Here is a 20401-nt window from a genome sequence, read left to right as displayed (position 1 = left end):
AATACTCCGAATATACTAATGAATTCCCCACATTCGATATAGACTATAGTCATTTTTGAAATGTGTACATGTGTTTTGCTAAGTTTTTACAATTATTACCTTTTGACCGCCATCTTTTGTAGTAATAGAAGAACACCACTAATACAGATACAAGTAGGCAGCCGCAAAACGACCACAATAACTGAAACAAAGAAAGAGAACAATTATTAAATCATCAATTAACTTATTTAACTTGTGACCATTTGAAGATGTAACCTTTGCATGTACAAATTATTCCTTGTTATAATGAAATCTGTGCGATTTTATTTGATTGTTCATAAAATATATAAGTTATTGTTATTATTTATAGTATTCCAGTAGTTTTATATTTGTGTCACTTTCGAAATAAGGATTTTTTTTCGGCGTCCGTCCAATGGGTATTTAAAAAAAGTGATTTAACCATAACCAAACCTAACAAGCTAAACTAACCTTCTTTTTTTTCGAGGGCGAAACCTTCAAAAGGTGGGAGCGACGCCGGGTTATGTGGGATTTTTACCGCACTAAAACTCCCCGATGGCCGTCCTCAGCGCTTGTTGGAGAACTCCGGGATCTTCAACGGAACACAACCGGAGTCCTCCAAGCGCGATGCCCGAATCGAGCTCTGCTCTGGGGGAGCGTTCGCTCCTCCCACAACATCTGGTGATTACGACGGTATGCGACCACACATACCGCCGTCCTTCCCGGGGTAGCATACTGGACGGTTCGAGCTCCCACTCTTGCCGCCCGCAACCCCGGAAGCCGCCTTTTACGACAGGCAGGGGATACCGTAGCCCTATTCTAGTCCCGGAACTACAGGGACAAACCTAAACTAACCTAAACAATATTTGACGATAGCTCATATGTAAAAGATATAAAAATCTCACAGATGTTTAAAGGTCATTATAGCCAACAGTCATCTATAACCAACTTCACATGACCGTACTATCTACTCAAAATGTTTACTTTTCTCATCCTCACCAAAGTTAACAATTACCAAACAAGGCATTAATTATCTATGTGTCGATTACGTAAACGCAAACGTTAGTTATGTTATACATACGATGTTTACATACAATAAGCACGCTACGACTGCATACAGCCTAATCCAGCGGTTGGCAACCTTTTTGACATCACGGGCCACATAGTAGCTATGTAAGATAATAGCGGACTGCATTTAGAAGTCTCTGAAGTTTTTGAAAACAAAAAAAACGTCAAGAAGGTTCTAGGGTGATCCGCGGACCACAAGAGGGTCTGCGAGTTGCCAATCACTGGCATAGACTTTGTCAGGTTTTATGGTTATCACTGTTATCAGATAGCAAAATAGCCTTTACAACGCAGTTAGAAGAAGTACTGACATGGCCATAACATAGAGTATGTATTAACTTTTCCCTTATGCTATCCAATGCGGATTCTAGTAGAATTTTGGTCGCACTTAATTGTTTATATAAGTAAATCATTGTTTGTTCAAATGTAATTTCGGTCGTATGTCAATGTAATTTTTTATCAATTTCTACTGTCTGCAATGACTACAGTCAAAGTATACAGTAGTCAATAACACACCTGTTAACTACTTCACAATTTTAAACAAGTGCAAGTTTAATAAAAAAAAAAATTATTCAATACAAATATTTTAAAACATCAAATAAAAACTGATAAGCCTTATCCGTGCATTAGAAATGGCATTGTACTTATATTTATCCGTGACTGATTGTTATCTTTTTTCTTAGATATTGACCGACGATATACACCTATACGCCAATAGTTGAATGCGCCATTAGTCCGCTGATGAAGTGCGGATTGCTAGACTTCAAACACTTTAATGTGGTAGAACTCTCTGTGGTTCGATTCCAGCGGCACCACCGCCACACGTATTTCTGCCTCATAACAGCAGTGTTAAAAGTTGCTGTATTCTGGTTCGAAGGGTGTGGTTAGGGAGACATACTTTTCCGAGGCGTTCCAGCTTAGTCCTCAGGAGTACTGGTACATCTGGGCGGACCTCAGGTAGGAGTCTAATCTTATCAGGGGTTGATAACAGATGACTCTGGGCGGCAGTAGCCATTTAACATCAGGTGGACTGCATGCTCGTCTGCTACTCCAATATTATAAAAAAACCCTCATTTTTTTCTAGGTACAGGCGTGTAGGTTTTCTTGCGATATTTCCTTAACCGCTAAAGCCCTGAAAGTCAGCCATGGGTGCCTGGAGTTCGAATCCAGATTGCGAGGACAATTTCCAGGCCGCTATGCTATCACTGAATCTGTCTGTCTGTCTGTTTGTGCACTTTTATCTCCAAGATAACATTAATATCATTGGTTTTGACATGAAAAACCATCTTAGTTTAAGTATACATGTGGTTACGACAGCTAACATAGATTATTAGAAATAACAATTTAGCACACATATCAAGGACACACAAAACAGAGTTTCATCAAAAGCGGTAGTATTTTTCTATCTTCAAGGTAAGGTTAAACGTGATAGCAACCGAGGTAGCTTTCGAAATAGTTGCGAAACGAACAGGCTAGACTAGTAAATGATGATATCGGACGTCACAAGGTCGCAGGTTTGAATCCTGCGCCGATTAAAATAAAATATATTTTGCACGTATCTACGACGAGTACGTGGTCTATCTACATTACTATATATATTTAACACGTGTATGTGTTGTTAAGAACATATATATTTTCAAATTTTATACGTTTGTTTACGATACTATAGCAACAATACAAGTATGTTTGCTCAAATAGTTGAGCGAATTTTATAGTAATAGTGCGAATTTTTTAGTATATTCCGCGTAAAACTGCTAGTCCGCTATGAATATAGAAATGAATTGCGTCACTATAGCAAATTGTTTGACTACACTTGCTCGGAAAAACTTTAGAGCGGACTAGCAGTTTGGCGATAACTATACCTAGTGACGTTTATAGTATAGCAAGCGCTAAGGCACAATTCTTATAAGTATACAATTACGTCCATAAGTATCAATAATATTTTAAAGCTTATTCATCTATTAATACATTACTTATTGAAGTGTTAAGTGTTAGTTTAATAGTAACTAAGATAAGATTATTTACGAAACGAAACAAACATTGCATCAATAGAAACGTGCACGGATAAGGTCAAGAAAAAAATACGCGATGCACGGTCTAGTTTCGAAAATCCTTTTATCCGTAAAAAATATCTATATTTCATTGAAATAAGGGGACTGTCTGTCATTGGAAATAGCTGGTAATTATATTTTTGTATAAAACAAAAAAAAAAGTATGTCACTCTATGCAGTTATTTTGCAACTACCACGTCCATCTTGATGGAGGCCGCATGGGAAACTGGTTATTTCAAAATAAAAGAAGTACATCCAGTAAGGGCGTATTAAGTGTAAATTTTAGCGTACACCGTGTACGGACTCGAAAATATTTTGAGGATAAAACCTTGTCTGTGAACTATACCATCTCCAAGAAAAAAAAATTTAGACGCATTACACATAGCTTGTCGACCTAAGGCTTGTCGTTCTTATCCAAGCGGTAAAGGCCTTTGTCTCAATCCGGTTAAAATCAGTCTAACTGTCGATAAGACTCACCAATATTGCAAGAGAAATCAGTTTTACCTAGTAACCTCAACAAACCTAGCGAAAATGTCAACGTTTAATCTAATGGCAAACAGTCACAGTCGCTTAACGCAAATGTTATTTGCTTTGTTTTGAAAGTTAGAATACCTCAGGTCTGCTAAACTCTATATTCAACATTTATCTTTTACGACAATACAAAATATTTCGTACTATTTACTCGTGAATTTTTTCTAGACTGACATGGTCCTAAAAGTACCTTGCGATTTTCTTAAAACCAAAACACAACAGTCACTGTTTTAAATCCAACTTTTATTATTTCAATTTCTACTTAAATTTGTTCTTTCTTTTTTCCCAAGGTTTCAATAAAAATGATGTCTGAACGACACTATTCCCTATTATATTTTTTTCAATAAAAAGTCGATCCAAGTTAATTTTACAGGACAACTTACCTTATAAAAACTTAAAAAAAAATACACCTACAATAGTAGGTAGAAATATCAGTTGCATAATAAATCAATCGTACCGTTGAAGAGTCTTATTTCTTCATTTCCTTGACGCAACTCGATTATCCACATACTCGTTGATTACAAATCTTGGTAATAGCTTCCGTGAACAAAACTACTTATAGGGTATACAGAATTCCATATGTGAGTCTTTGTTATGAAGAACACTTATTTTGACGTGGCTATAGTCGACGTGACATTGATAGCCTAGTGGTTAAGAACCTCGGCCTCTCGATCGAAGAGTCCGAGGTTCAAATCCCAGTTACCTCTGATTTTTCGAATTTATGTGCATATTAGAAATTAATTATCACTTGCTAAAACAGTGAAGAATAACATCGTGACGAAACCTGCATACCTGAGAGATTAACAAAAAAACTCAAACGTATGTGAAGTCTACCAATTCGCACTTGGCCAGCGCGGTGGACTATGGCCTAATCCTTCTCATTCTGAGAGGAGACCCGTGCCCAGCAGTGGGACAGCAACGGGATGATGGTGATAATCGACATATTATTGTCCCACTGACCACGGCTCACAAAATAAGAGTTTCCTACACAAGAGACGTATTGATGTCACATATTTTGTTTTTGTCGTAAATCGTAACATGTAATCTATCGTAAAGCGTAATAGATAAGCGTCAAACTTATTCTAATTATAATGCAAACTAAATTAATAGAAAGCTGCCAAGTAGGTGTGTCGCGGTCGCGGTACTCGCAGTCGATTTTGCCTCTAAGGATCCCCAATAATGGAAATTGGACAAAACATAATAACATTTCTTGTAAATACATAACACAAATAATGGATAATCGTACCATACGGAACCATGCCAGAGTCTAACGCATTTAGCATTTTTTAAGTTGAAAACAATAGATCGCTCAGTGAGTTACTGTGTTAATGATGTCTGGCAGTCTTCCAGTAACGTCACGGCCAAGGCAAGTTTCCTACTATGATAGCATTACCTGAATTCCACTGTCGCCCTCATGATGTCAACAAATCTCATGTGACTATTTCCGACATAACACAAAACATCACACCTGTAGCTAGATTTGTACAGAGTTTAAAGTTAGAAGAACTAGTGTTTCGAGGCGTGGCTATTGGCGCACTAAGTTCATCAGAGGCCCGGGGAAGAAATGTTTAATGAGGCCCCCAAGTAAAAAGTTAATCTAATTTTACAAGATTTTTACAACGGAACTTGTAGACATTTGCAGGCCCCCAGGATCAAAAGCCCGGGGTGGACCGCCCCTGCCGCTCCCTTAGTCCACTAGTTCTGGCGGCACCTCATTGAGGTAGACTGATCGAAAAAACCGCTCTTTGCCTAAGCCGCGCTTAACATTATTCTCATAAAGTAGAAATAGATGGGCTGGTGGACTGATGATCCACGAGGGATTCTTCCACCTTAATTTGCTGCTTTTACAACTCATCCAAGCGCAGCTACCTTTATGTGTAACGGAGTTGCTAAGGCTGCGAAGAATAGATTGATAAATAGATAAATAAGGAGGTCGATGAATAGATAGATAAATAGAAATATGTCACTGCGTATGACAACAAGTCATGTTGTCAACAGCATCGAGGTCACATAATATGACTACATTTCCGCGATATATCGTTGTAATCTGATTGTACACAACACCTGTTGCACTACTGAATGCGATTATTGAATTCAATGGAATTATGCAAAAAGGATAAGCAACTTCAGGTGTTGTTAAGAGGTAAATGGATGATCCCTAGTCAGTACTTCACGTACTTGAGGTGACTTGACAGCGGCTACCACGAGACAACCTCTGGGAGGCGCATTTTCCCAACTCTAAATAATTTTTCATAATTAGAAGCTTGCGATTAGTGGACAATACGCTTTTCGATGTCAATGCTGAGCACGAGTCTCTTCCAAAACTGGAGGCCTGGAGCATACTCCTCCACCCTGTTCTAATGCGTATTGGTGGAGGCAGTACAGGTTGGTGATAAACCCAATGTTCGAAGTTTTTAAACCATCTATAACGCCTCCGTGAAGTTTTTAACGACTGGCATTCCAAAAATCAATTGAGCTATCCCTAAAATCTAGCCTAGGTTTTAGGTGTTCTCGACACAAATGCGACTTGTATCCACGTTCTATTACAAACTGTTCGCATAATACTATAAGATTAGAGTGCTACCATCAATGTTCTGTTTTACCGAAATTTAGGTCAAGTGCCTCAGTAATAGCGATTTAAATAGAATAAGAACTAAGCTGTAAAGAGGAAGATTTATGACCGCATTGCTGTACTGTGTATATAAAAAATCTATTTACGGAAACAAACGTACCAAAGCACCTAACTTTTTCAAAAATCATTTATTGCGTTAAATCCCGTTTTTAAAATACATATTTTCAATGTTATGACTACCAATGATTAAATTTTGCCAATTTGTCATACTAGAAATAAAAATATGTCGATCTTAAGTAGGCAAAAATTGGATAGATCGATTATAAATAACGAGGGTAAATAGTTTTGTTTCAGAAGATTATTGAGAAAGGTTGACGACGTCCGGTACAGAACCCATCGTATGCGAGTTTGACTCAAACTTAGCCAATTATAATTACTTCACTGGAAAAATACTGAAGAAATACCATGGAAATATTAATTACTATAAAAAAATAAAACATAACAACAAAAGGTTATTGAAGTTATTATATATAATGCAAAATAAAGTTTATTCGTTACGCTGAGTAATATTATTTTAATTGCTCATTTATTACACGTAGGTTAATACTGAAAATAACTGCTCTATTTGACTTTTAATATTAACATCCTTTATTAATAACCAATCTCTCTAATTTCTACAAAAGATCGAAATTTGATTTCATTCGAAATATGTGTCTATTAGAAATTGTCAAAAATCGATATTTGGTGAATAAAAATTGGAAAGTTTGATCTTTTGACGTTTGAATTTGTCAACGATTCTATAATCTCTACTAGGACAAGAATAAAAACTTACCCAATTATTAATATTATTATTATTCAAATATGCGAATGACAAAAAATAAAGTTGACTAACGAGATAATTAAGCAAAAACTTGACATTATCAAAATCCCTATAATACATACATATAAATATAAATAAATAAAAGTGTCTGTATATTATTTCAACACAACATAAAACGAATTATTTTTCGCTGCACCGATGTTGATAGGACTTTCACGCAAAGACAAACTTTACATGCGAGGCTTGTAAAGAATAATTATTTAAGCTACACATCCCGATATTTTGACCTTTCGTATTAAAGTAATAATTGGCCAAGTGTGAGCCGAACTCCCACACGGATGATTCCTTACCGCTAATTTTTTTTTTGTAAGTGTGTCATGAAATAAAGAAAGACGGAAGATTATGCATTATGGAAATTTCAATTATCTACTCATGACCGTTCAATAGATAGACCGAGAAACACCGAAAAATATTGGTGTCTTGTATGAAGACCTTTTATTTTTAAGATTTATTGTATGAAAATCTTAACAATGTCCGCTCTAAAGTCCTATACATTTAATCCCTTTGGACAAGAATAAAGAATATACTTACCACAAAAACGTACATACTGTGACAATAGACCACTAAAATAAAAGTCACCAACAATCAATCACAATAATGCTTATGAAATAACATTAAATGTTTATGAGGAAATAATGTATCTATTTATTTGCATTTCGCATATCACATCACGATAGCATAGACATAATTTCTTACGTCACATGTTTTACACAAAAAGACACTATAGTAATAAACACAAAACAAAGACTTAACTGTTATAAACAAATGCAACAAATAATTTAACTAAATACTGTTTACTATCTGCGTAAAACTTAACTTTATCGATACAAAAAAAAATGCTAAAAAATCATAATTAATTTATAGCGAAAACTTATTTAGCAGCTAGTTATCACTTCTAGAACGGTTTTGTTTTTCCCCACGACACAATATTTATAACGATAAACGACACAACACGACCGTTCGAATTGATAGAGCACGACAAACTGACCAACAGCTGACTGATAGAAGTCCTCGGGCGGTTCGTTTCTAAGCCAGTTTCGCAAAAATAACAACTATCTACAAAATCTAAGGTGCAAAGAATTCAACTATGGCATTTATATGCAAAACGTTAGCAATATAGCTTAATGTTGGATTTTATCTGCAAAAAATTATGCGATATCAATGATAACTTCCGTATAACAACAGTTACTAATTAATAACAAACGACTAAGCAAACTGCGCAAACACGACAAATTACCGATTTATTACATAATATTAGTATTAGATAAATAAGTTATTAAGTACATTACGGTTTCTATACTTGACATGCTATCACCGACACAATATGGTATGCAAAAAAAATGTGACTTTAACCCTAGAAAGCTAATCATATTTTTTCAACGTATACGCTATACATTAGTCGATACGACTACCGTAACTTAAAAAGAGTGTTGAGATTTTGTTGTTGAAACAAGATTATTCGTTCATCAATTTAGACTGTGGTGCTTTAGTTATGTTATGAAAATAATAAATCAATTACTATACCTACAGTTACCAAGTTACCAATTACTATACAGTTACCAATTAATAAAAAAACGACAAAACTAACTGCGCAAGCACGACAAACAAACAGTTTATTAATAAAAAATCCTTGGACAATGTTAGTATGATCAGTGGGTGTTACGAAATTGCTGTAATGTAAGCAAATTTTATTGTTGTTAATATTGTTTTATTTGATGTTCAACCTGCGCACAGGTTTTTGCATTGCACGGCTTTTGAAGTTGTAAGCATGTTGGGAGAGACCCTTTTTTTTGGGTAAAAAAGATGCTGTAGTCCAACAATTGTCAGCCGCTAATAAACACTCCCCTCATTCAATTTACTTATATTCAATTGACATTGGAAGAGGATGGTGGAGTAGGCTCTAGCCCTACTCCTGACTCCTGAGACATTAAAAGCAATTAAGCCCAAGGTCGATCTATATCTTACTATTACGAAAATTACATAAAAATGGTAGTTATATTTTGAAATTACAAACAGACTATGTAGAGCGTAACTTCAAATTTTTTTCGGGGATGTAGTGAATTGAAATTTAGTAATCGTGCTTGAGAAAACACAATCATTTTATCTCATTCTAGAGTGAAGTGAAGTAGCAAGCAAATATGCAATCCACCTGACGAAAAATGCTCATTGTAGCTGAAAGACACCTGTGACCAAATGTATTTAGCAGATTCCATGATAAGATGATCGCCACATAATATGTTAGTCCACCAAAACCCAGGAATTGCTACATCACGCGAGAAATAGATGTATCAGATGATGTGACAGTACCACTCTTGTTCTAAATTTCATGTGTATGGGGGATCAATCAAATGTGCACAACATGTTCTTTGAACACAGAGTTTAGGTTCCTTATAACTATAAGATTACAAATGTTGACTTTAACACACCTTGATCGCAAGTCCTGCTTATAAGCATTATCCCCATTTCCGTATCACAACAATTAACATAAAATTACCATACAATAGGTATATTCACAATTCAATAACGCCAAACTAAACAGCTAAGTGACAAAATTGGCACTTATAATCTGTTGATGTCCTCAATGATAATAATTGTGTAAACTTAGACAATGCATTATTACTGTGCCACTGTTGAGGAGGGGTCCTCTCAAAGTCAGAAGGCTAAGCTCAAGCTGGGCCAAGTGTGGATTGCATGGATTAAAAAACCTAAAGTGTTTACGTTTCTTGACAATGTTTTCCTTTATTATTACAGATCACAGTGATAAATCATAATATGCATATTTTTAAAAATCCTGTGCCTGTATTTAAACCTCATACGTCCAGATAGAAAGGCTGAATTTACATGATATAGGTACACATAAATATAAATTTTTTAACTAGTGTACTTCACACCTATTAATCAATTTGCACCCATCAAGTTTGCCACAATCTCATTATCTTGTTTATTACAGCGTGATATTTATAGCAAACTAATAAAACTTAAAATTGCTTATCTGCTAGACTTCTAGTCATAATTAACCTATCCATAAAAATATGATTGAAGACTCTTTAACTTCACAATTAAGTTAAAGATCATCCTCAACTCATTACTATTATTATAGCACAGGCATGGTCTAGTACATGAAACCTCCTGAACCTACCTAAGGGTAGTGCTACCCTTTACCATGAAGGCAAAAGGAAAATATAACAGATCAATAGTTTTTTTAAACTAGTATTGGAATCTTCCATACTTCTTCTTCTTAAGCGTTACACTCTTGTCAGAGTGGTCGTGGTCATTACTTGGTCTTCGTGGCACGCTTAACAAGACGCCGCCACTCGTTTCTTGTCGCCGCCTTCCTGGTGCACTCATGTAGTGGGGCGTTCACCATGGTCTTGATCTGGTCAGTCCATCGCATAGGTGATCTGCCTCGAGGTCTTGTACCCTCGATTTTGCCTTGCACTACAAGTCTTTCAATGGACACACTACCCCGTCGTGAAACGTGACAAAGAAAGTAAGAATGCGAGCTTGTACGGTACTGGATAAGCGCTCGTCGATATTCAGTTCCTCGAGAATAGACTTGTTGGTGCGGAAGGAGTTCCAGGATATTCCCAGCATTCTCCGCCAACACCACATTTCAAAAGTGTCTATTTTACGCTTATCAGTTTCTCGCAAGGTCCACGTTTCTGCTGCGTAGAGGAATATGGGGAATATTAGCGCTTGGACTATCTTCCATACTATCTAATAATTATATAGGCACAAAAACATTAAGCAGCATAACATATAAATGATAACAAAACAAAATGAAATTGGATAACACACACAGTAGTCATCCACAAAACATTATAATGATGATCTTTGCACTTGCTTTATCTTCATTATGAATCAACATGCATATTTGTTTTTTATAGTAGCAATTAAAAAATTGCACACACATATTAATGAAGGAAAAGATTTGAATTGACGATGATGATGATGATGATGGATTTTTTTGTATTGTACATGCCCTTTTTCTTACTGTAGAAAGAGGACTCATGTTTATACAGAGTTGTCTTGATTGGATCTAGTTAATATTTTTGGGATAGATAGATAAATTGAATCATACTTATGCTTAGTTCAATAATATAGAATACATAGAAGTGTGTCTCGCAACACTTAATTGGAATTTTACGACAAAATAAATATTCCAGTATAAAATTACAGTCTACATGGACTACTGTGAAAAAATAGGTTTATTACTACCATGAGTAACAGATGCAATTTGATTAAATTAATTGACCGCTAAACGGCGAAACTCTTAATAAAAATGCAGGAAGAGCGAACACCGACAACGCCGAACTATTCCACTCAAGGATATAGACATCTAATAATAATACAACTATTACCTAACGGAGGAAACACTTCCGCATGGAAGCCCTAGTTTAAAAAGTGCGCGGTTTTTATTCAATTTCTTACACATAAATGAAAATTCACAAAAGCCAAAAGCCTTTGTGCGACTCTAGAAAATCAATAGGTAGGTTACTCACTTGGTTGTCTTGAAAACTATACGACCAGTCCGATGTCCACGTTTTCACTGCAAACACGTCGGTTTTCTCGTTAATATTGCTCAACAGGCCCACGACATCCATTTCTGTTTTAATATATTGGTTATTTTCTATTTTTTCGCAAAAACCAATCCAGCCTCTACAACTACTGTTTCACTGTTTATGATTTGACATTGACAGCTGACTGACATTTTGCATTTGATTTGACAACTTTGACCTTGAATGAAAATTTCCAGATAGGAATATTTTTATAGTAAAAGTGAGATTGAAAATATTAGTCAGACCGGAGTCAAACTTTCTTTATGATTATTTAGACTCATTGCCAAAAAGTGATACATTTATCCTTGTTTTATCCATCAATTAATAAACAAAGTAAAATGTAAAGACAAAGTAATGGCAGCACTGACATTAAATGAATGGTTATGATTATATTCAACTCTTACTCGTTTCCTGTTCTGAACAATGAATGAATGGATTATTGAACGTTGAAAACTAATGTCCTCGTGTCATTCAATAATTCACTCATTCAACTCACTCTTTTCTAGACGCTTGGTGAAAGAAGTCAAAGAAGTATTGTTATTAGTTCAAATTGTGGTTAAGTTGTGATAAAAAATTATAGAAAAGGAGTACATTTTCAAAACCTTTCAGTTTTCCTTTATTTTCTTTTAGTGTTGTAATATAAATTATTAAAGGTAATTATTATTTTTTCTTTCGATGTAACTAAACACGCCATAATGGCGCCGATAAATAGCTGATGTTTTTACATTATTATCTTTTTTTAGATGTCACGTTACCGAGAGTGGGATCTATCATGCAAGGTTTACGTTGGTAACCTGGGAACAAACGCATCAAAATACGAAATTGAGAAAGTATTCTCCAAATATGGTGGTATCAGAAATGTGTGGGTGGCACGAAATCCACCTGGCTTTGCATTTGTGGAATTCGAAGACCCCAGAGACGCCGAAGACTCCGTACGGAGTTTAGATGGAACGTAAGTAGTCGATATTACTTCAAATAGTGCGTATTATATGCTTTCTAATTGTTTTTCCACCGGTTTTTAAATAGCGTGCAAACCCGCCATCTTTGTTTTCTCTTGACCCACTTCATCATTGATCTTCGCGTACTCGTGTTATTATACATTATTATGTGTTATTATACATTTATTATTTTCAAATCGCTAGGTAACCAATTGAGTTGCATAGAATATATCTCGCGGGAGTAGTAGCTTAAATTTAAGCCTGAAATGATAATGGAGAAAGCTAATGAATATGAGCTAATGATATAAAAGCTAATGAATAGGCTATGAATATTAAAAACACCACATGGCTATCAATTGTCATGCATAAGTTTGTTACTGCTCCGAATTTGTTGAATTATTCAGTTAATTTATTAATCTAAAGTAAAATTAAATGGCTCACTGCTCACAAATCTATTTAAAACTGATAAAAACTGGATATAAGTTTGTAGCATGTTATATACATTTTGTAACTGGTGATAGATAAATGTTTTTAATTATGCTCAATATGAGCTTATCTAATTGAGCTGAGCTCATGCATATTTCTTATATTCTTATGTCCAATCAAGCATGACATTTTATCACTTACGAATATATTAGGTAGATAAAGAATCGAAATAATTGAATTACTTATTTAGTGTATGTGAATTTACACCCTATATCTGTATAGTATAATTATTGTATTACTGTTACTATTTAACTCCTATTAATGTATATTATTATTGGTGTGCATTATTAACAACCAGCACGCTCCTTAGATCCGTTTCATTCTCAGTATGAAACGCTTGAGTCATAAGTGTGCTAGAGCACGATACCTCCAATCTAAGGCTGAAATGTGAGATTTTCATAGATCTTACTTCTCTTGGAATGGGGAACATTCATGATATATTATAATGTGATTGTTTCAATATAGCAGTGTCTATTTGCATTTTAATTTGTAATTACAACTCGAGGCCCAAGGGACGAATATGGCCCGCGACCCACAGGTTTTCCCCAAAATTTTTGTGTGTAATTTTACTAGAACCTAATTTCTCACCAATATAAGTTCAAATTATACAGAAAAGTTATGACAATTGGTACCTCGTGAAGCTAGTATGTGTTGCCAAAATGGTTGATGACTGCTAGTATAGAGTGTAGTTAGAATTGTTATGAATGCCAGAGGCAAACATATGTAATAAAAACCTCCTAGATGTCAAAGTTATAGTGAATCCAATGTCACCATGTAATGTTTAATTATTTCGTAGATTAATGAATGCTACTTTTACTATTGTTTCTATTCTGTAGATATGGTATGGACATTTGTAAGTAAAACCTAAATCATAGTTCCTCTCTAGTATTAATATGGTTGTAAAAGCTGAAAAAATACACAAGAGCATAATTGAATAATTATTATGTTTGCAGACGATGCTGTGGAACACGTATACGCGTTGAAATGTCTAATGGACGCACGAGAAGAGATCGTCGCTATTCCAGGTAACACAAAATATATTTTTTGCAACTACACACTTCGTTAATATGATATCTACACTTCAGTTTATTTGTCTTAACTCTTAACTCATTTGTGATGTTTACACATTTTGTTTGTTTTCCCAGATAAAAGTGAAAGTTTATTTAAATTAACGTAATGCACAAATTTTAGATAAATTAAATATATCTGAAGCATGAAGTGTTCAGATATCATTAAGCATTTGTTAGCGCAGAAACTGCTTATTTACAATCATTTGTTAATTAATGTTTATACAATAATTGCCAATCAACATTTGCTTTAGTGTAACTGTCGTAGTTTTAGTTACTGATAAGAAGGAATTAAATGTGGTGGGTGTTGGATCGTTTACAGGACCATTTTATCAACAAACCACCAACACACCAACGACCTCACCACATCTCTTCACCTCAACTACGGCTTGTATACCAATATGACATCCGCGACCGCCGCTCGCAACATCCCGCTCAACTTCTGCGATCGACTCTCCAAACTTCTACTGCGCGCAGCTGAAGTCTCCGCCAACTGCGTCCCCATGTTTCTCCTCCCGACGGCCATCACCTAATCCTCGACCCTGTCTTAAACTGAATTAACGTTACCGAAGGGAGCCACATAGTTTACCTACAATCCTCTGCAACCTCCTGCTTCACCGACTGCACACACCCGCCGTCACCGAAGCACCGAGCTAGAAATACAACATAACGGATCGACTCTCCGCGTGTCCGCATTCCTTCTAACTTCCGGTCTAAGTCGCCACCCGGAAGATAAACATAGAAATTGTCACCGCCTCGGTATTCCAACCCCCTTCGGCCTCACAGCAGCCTCACAACGCTCGACGATCTCCGCAGGCTCACCAAGTCTCGGTACTTTTTGAATCCTATACTTATCACTGCCTTACCTGTTCTGTTACCTGTATTTTTAGCACTAGTTTTGAAATATGTTGGCGTTTTAAATGGTATGAGAATATATGATTAGTACTGTTAGGTCAAACCGCTAATGAGTAACAAAGAATACACGGAAGATCGTCGAATTAAGGCCAAAATTTAGTTCTATTTAAAGTTGTTTATAATTTATGAAATACAATTAAAAATAATGACCGACGTGACGTAACAATTAATTAAAAACAATTTCTTGCACTCATGAGTAAGCGCGGTTGCTACCCAACACTAAGCCACTAGGAACACGACAGGTAAGTTTAGTTGGAGTGATATCGGCGCTGAGATAAAACTGTATGATTGAAATTGCGGTCTAATTCGCCATGCTTTTTAAATTGTGTTACGATGTTGCTAAATAATAAATCGTGTGTGTAATTTATGTACACACGTTGTACTAAGCATCTACAAGCAATATACATTCGCGCAAGATGCATATCATATTGGATCCGGTCGGACCATACCATGTCATGTCACTTATGATACTTTGCCTAGCATATAATAAAATATTTAAAATGACTTCCAGGGTAGCATATTCGGCAACACTTGCCTGATTTACTAGCCAACTTCATTTTGTCGATTTTAAATGTCGTTAAACTTCAAAAATGCCTCAATTAGGTAACAATTCATCATACAGTGTTACCCCAGTGCCCATATTGCACTAGCTAACCTTACATATAGCAAGTGTCTAGCGCTAACGTGTCCGCACCTACAGATCGCGCAGCCGCAGCCCCCGGCGGCGCTCGTACTCCCGCGGGCGCTCCGGCTCGCCGCGCCGCTCGCCCTCCGTGCGCCGCCGCTCGCCCTCCGTGAGGAGGTCGCGCTCCCGCGAACGACGCAGCCGGTCTGACAGCAAAAACAGGTGAACACCACCTCTGCTTGGATATTTTTACCAGACTAAGGAAAATAATGTTTTACGAGCATATGTGTTTGTCTCAATGTTTGACAAACTGCAATCCAAACGTCTTGACAGATTTTAACTTGATGATAGATTCATCTTAAATTTTTCATTGTGGAACTAACATAGGCTATATTTTAAGCAGTCTGACACTTTGGTTTGATCCCCTGCTAGACATATCAAAATAATGAATTTATTATTGAAAATTTTGTTCCATGTGGATGTTTATAACCACTGGACTTGTGTGTGTCAATGACAGAGTACTTATGTGGATCTATAAGTGACTAAATCATTTACTTCATAATACTGTCAAAAATGTGGAAGATTATCTGTTGCCATCAATATCAGCAGTCTAAAAACTAAGAAGATAAAAACCTAAATAACTCCTAAACATCTGAGTTTATAAAGGTGGATTAAAGAGAATTAACGTATTAAAAGGTACATGTTTTCTTTTCAGATACTAACTTGGAAGCATTCTTCCCGTTGAGATTAGACGTGTATCATGGACTTATTTGAATTGTAATATAGTGATTATTGTTATTAAGTGAAATGTGTGTTTGTGTTGTGAATACTTTCTTTTTTCACCTCTAGAAGACTAAATATATAGCTTATTCTTGATTCATAAATTTAAATCATAGATGCGCTACAAAGCTTAAATAATGAGACAAAAGTATAAGTTAAAATATTTGAGTGCCATCCCATTTACTAAGTTTTATAATTCAGTACATGATTTTCATTTATGCTTTATTATTTGATAATTTGCTTTAACATTGTATTACACTGGCTACAAACATTGGTGGCTACTAATTGCCATATTGTTTATCCCAAATTCCCAATGCAGTTTCAACCATACATTGACCATACGGTTCCAATAGTTGGCGCCAATGTTTGGAGCCTACATAAATGTTGATAGTACAACTTCATATAGGTATAAGATTTTTTCAAAGCTAATTTACATGTGTACCTACTTCTTATTGTAGACTATTTTTAAGATGACTTAATAGAATTTATTGAATTTTAATTTTTGTTTCATTTTTAATACACTACATTTAGGCATTAAGCGGCGGGATATGTTCGATGACGCGTGACTAATAGTCCGAAAATAAAGAAAGGGTCGGCTCCGCTGGGAGCAGTTCCCTACAAGCCTTATAAGACTCACAACACATCCGTTTATAGTCGCAGACAGACTGATCGCAGATGCTAAAACAAAAAAAAAAAACATTTACGCATATGTAAGGGTAATGAAAACGAATTGTAATTTTGTTCTGTATTTAATACAATATTCATAACATTTATAATAATTTCACATTTATTTTAAATTAACGTTGAGATAAAGTACACACTCACGAATAGTCATGTTGAAATCACAATTCGCTATTATCATTATTAAACAAGCTTACTTATTAAGCTAAACTTATTGCAAACAAAATTAAATTGGAAGACATTACAAATCCTTATAAAAATAGTATAATATACATATAACTGTGTAAACCGAGATTACAATATTAAGTCTTAGTACAATGTAATTTATAATAAATATATTAGTAAAAACATTGTATTAATATAATTGTTTAAATATTTAATAACAATCATATAAAGTAAAAAAAAGAAAGAAATAAAATGTGTAAAATTAAATTGGAAGACAAAAATATTCTCCAAAACTAATAATAGTACAGGAATAATTATGACAGTACTATAATTCACTTTCAACTTACCTTTTACAAACTGGCAGTCCTGTTTTGAGGATGAATTAAAACTGAATAAGATGGGAAATAAGAAAAGGATTTAAGGATGGAAATTATAAAATTTGTTATAATTCATAATAACTTATTCGAGATATTGCAGTAAAGGAAAAACTTAACAATAATATGTGAAGTAACAGAATCCATAAAGATCAACCGTGATTCCAGCCTTAATATACACCTAAATATCAGAGGAAATTATATTTGTTCGTAATTAGAACCTTATCCTTTATGTAGATAATTATTATCTATAACATGATAATTAATACTAAATAAATAAATATCAATGTGACATTGTTGTAAAATAAACTATTAATGTGATAACAATATGCAAAGAGGTAAATTTTAACTAATAATCAAAGAGTTAAATTGTAAAGAAATTACCTATCAGTTTTTAAGCTTAAATGTAAATAACTAAATACATATTTCTTTCACAACCTACTTATCTTTCAAACTCACTGGCCTTTGCTGCCTGTGGGAGTAAAAATCAAAATAGTACCATGTACCAACAACAACAAATATTGTCCCTAACATATGTAATAATGTCAAACTGTTCTTAAAAACTATGGACGATATCAACAAGGATACAAATTTTCTAATAGTCAATATAAAAGTTACCGTCACCGATGGCTCCTTTGTAGCCAACTTGTGAACGTAATGAGCACAGAAGAACTGTGAAATAATATTAACAGCCACAATACTCCAGATTTCCCATGATAAGATTATAGCAGTACTCTTCAACTGTGGATAAATTCCGAGAAAAAGAGGCAGTGGTAGTGCATGTGTGTAGAACAACATCTGAAAAATATATAAAATTTTTACTTCTGTCTCACACTACAAATCTTAAAGCGACTTAAACAATATCAATAACTTCACCATAGCAATGAATTATTGTTTCCTTATAGAATGTAATCAGATTACCACATTTATATATTGCTCCCTCACCTACAGAAAGAAATGGAGAAACATTGAAGCAGTCCCATTTTAGATTACAATCTTTATTGAAGGTAATTAAACAATTAATGATAATGAGATCTTACCTCTTCAGGATGCTTTCCATATTTAGCATATAGAATCTCCTGCTGATGCCCAGTAAATGCACCCGTGAACAGAGTGGATAACAGAATAACAACTCCCAAGCACCAATAAATGAATTTTCCCTTTATGTCATCAACAACCGTTGCTCCTCCATACATGGCCAGTGCTACTCCAATACTGATAAGAACAGAGCCAATGATGGAGTTAACTTTTGGCCTTCGCTGCTTCGCATACCAAGATACTAACATACTGGCTGGTGAAGATGCTGACCTGAACAGATATTTAAATAGTCATTACTATAATTATATTTAAAAAAAGAACTCAATTTTGAAACTCCTCTTACTCCTGCAAGGATTATTTGAGACATTTTTTTTTAGTCACCAGGAGTCAAGTCAAGCGATGTATCTGCTGCCAACTCAAATAGAATTCTATCTTAGGTTAATTATAGATGTCCATGGGTACAATTGCCGCTTGCAATCAGGGGTAATGCATGCTAAATCTTTAACGTGATCATCATCAATGAAAACTTGTTTTTTTAAAACACTCCAAAAAGAGCAGAGACACTCCAAAAAATATCATTATTATGCCAAAATTTAAAACAAATAATAATTTTAAATTATGTGTTAAATATTCTCAATTGGTAACAAACTTATCAATTATAGTTACACGTACCTTATAATCATGTGCAGAGTCGAAGGCACATGCAAAGCGTACACGTAATTATTAGCGAAACTGGTCACAAAAAATAAGCTTATCAATACAAAATATTGCTTCAGCGGAATTTTCGGCGAAAACTGAAAAAGAAAATGTCCATGCACTAAAGCTGCACTCGAAAACAAACAAATTCAAAGTTCAAAAACTTACGGTTCTCGATTTCATATTCAAAAATCCTTGTAAAGCAATAAATAGGAATTGTAGGAACGTGATCAGATTGGCACTGTGGGGCGCCCTTGCCATTAGTATTTCCATTAGAAACGAACTTAAACAACACCCCACAAAAACTTTGGTCACGATCTTATAAGAACTCATCTTGATAAATAAGTTAAAAAGAGATCATATTTCACGAAAATGAGTACTAAAATAAATATAACAACGTGTATAATTTCACAACAAACATTTTCTATAAAACTATGCTTTTGTGGCAATAACAAAGTTTAAGTAAAAAGTTAAAAAACTAATAAGAAAGTTTTCAAAACAAATTATATGTGCCACGGTGAATAAAACTTTGAAATTGAATTGAAGGAAATGTCAAAATCAAACCGATGTGTCAGTGTCATAGTGACAATATGAAACCATATTATTATTGCCAGCATTCAATTTTCTGTGTTTACTTGCCAGATTATTTCAAATCTGTATATAACATTACACTAATACAAATAAATAATAAGTTATTAACACAAGTAAACCTATTAAACCACAAATTTTAAACGCATTTTACAGTGACACCCGATTTTACTTTATAAAGTTCATCATTAACCCTATTCACCACTGCTGGGAACGGGTCTCCTCTCAGATTGAGAAGGATTAGGCCATAGTCCACCACGCTGGACAAGTTCGTATTGGTAGACTTCACACAACTTTTAGTTTTTTTTTTATAAAATCTCAGCTGTGCAGGTTTTCTCACGATAGTTTCCTTTACAGTTTAAGCAAGTAATTATTATTTTCTAATACGCATAT

General features: G+C 34.8%; 3 protein-coding genes and 1 non-coding gene across 5 annotated transcripts in view; 2 read left to right on the top strand and 2 right to left on the bottom strand.

Annotated features, from left to right (window-relative positions):
- sws (patatin like phospholipase domain containing sws) overlaps positions 1 to 11783 on the bottom strand; it is a 50445-nt gene extending 38662 nt beyond the window's left edge. Inside the window, exons 1-2 of the mRNA XM_073079191.1 lie at positions 11599 to 11783; positions 100 to 181 (exon numbers count right to left, since the gene is read on the bottom strand). Of these exons, the coding sequence (XP_072935292.1) occupies positions 100 to 181; positions 11599 to 11700 (184 nt within the window). The 5' untranslated portion in view covers positions 11701 to 11783. The remainder of the gene's footprint in view (positions 1 to 99; positions 182 to 11598) is intronic.
- A 364-nt stretch (positions 11784 to 12147) lies between these two features.
- On the top strand, positions 12148 to 16965 carry Rbp1 (RNA-binding protein 1). Of its 2 annotated transcripts, XM_073079190.1 has the most exons (5): positions 12148 to 12308; positions 12399 to 12607; positions 14033 to 14104; positions 15762 to 15908; positions 16402 to 16965. In XM_073079190.1, the coding sequence occupies exons 2-5, from the start codon at positions 12399 to 12401 to the stop codon at positions 16406 to 16408; spliced, it is 435 nt and encodes a 144-aa protein (XP_072935291.1). In that variant the 5' UTR covers positions 12148 to 12308; the 3' UTR covers positions 16409 to 16965. The 2 variants fall into 2 exon arrangements, with proteins under 2 accessions (XP_072935291.1, XP_072935290.1); XM_073079189.1 differs by lacking the exons at positions 15762 to 15908; positions 16402 to 16965 and adding an exon at positions 14469 to 14821.
- LOC140747622 (small nucleolar RNA SNORA53) lies at positions 13376 to 13509 on the top strand. Its single transcript, XR_012102886.1, has one exon. It is a non-coding gene; the product is annotated as a small nucleolar RNA SNORA53 (small nucleolar RNA).
- A 771-nt stretch (positions 16966 to 17736) lies between the features above and the next one.
- Positions 17737 to 20075, bottom strand: LOC140746981 (UDP-xylose and UDP-N-acetylglucosamine transporter). The gene is made up of 4 exons (XM_073079188.1): positions 19589 to 20075; positions 19397 to 19518; positions 18727 to 18994; positions 17737 to 18484 (listed from the first exon to the last, which is right to left on the bottom strand). Exons 1-4 carry the CDS (start codon positions 19751 to 19753, stop codon positions 18125 to 18127), a joined length of 915 nt encoding a protein of 304 aa, XP_072935289.1. The 5' UTR covers positions 19754 to 20075; the 3' UTR covers positions 17737 to 18124.
- Between the last annotated feature and the right edge of the window lie 326 nt (positions 20076 to 20401).

The sequence above is a fragment of the Epargyreus clarus genome, unplaced genomic scaffold (assembly GCF_041222505.1).
Source record: "Epargyreus clarus isolate Ecla_fem2 unplaced genomic scaffold, WU_Ecla_fem_2.2 ptg000014l, whole genome shotgun sequence".
In the NCBI taxonomy this organism is placed as follows: Eukaryota; Metazoa; Arthropoda; class Insecta; order Lepidoptera; family Hesperiidae; genus Epargyreus; species Epargyreus clarus.
Note: the sequence above shows the minus strand (reverse complement) of the source record. Positions and strands in the feature narration are given on the sequence as shown.

Excerpts from the sequence above, each read along its gene's own strand:
- Rbp1 (XM_073079189.1), top strand. The coding sequence starts at position 12,399 with ATGTCACGTTACCGAGAGTGGGATCTATCATGCAAGGTTTACGTTGGT. Across the intron at positions 12,608-14,032 it reads GTACGGAGTTTAGATGGAAC|ACGATGCTGTGGAACACGTA; the intron begins GTAAGTAGTCGA and ends TTATGTTTGCAG. Across the intron at positions 14,105-14,468 it reads AGAGATCGTCGCTATTCCAG|GACCATTTTATCAACAAACC; the intron begins GTAACACAAAAT and ends GATCGTTTACAG.
- LOC140746981 (XM_073079188.1), bottom strand. The coding sequence starts at position 19,753 with ATGAGTTCTTATAAGATCGTGACCAAAGTTTTTGTGGGGTGTTGTTTA. Across the intron at positions 19,519-19,588 it reads TGAATATGAAATCGAGAACC|TTTTCGCCGAAAATTCCGCT; the intron begins GTAAGTTTTTGA and ends TTTCTTTTTCAG. Across the intron at positions 18,485-18,726 it reads ATGGAAAGCATCCTGAAGAG|ATGTTGTTCTACACACATGC; the intron begins GTAAGATCTCAT and ends TATATTTTTCAG.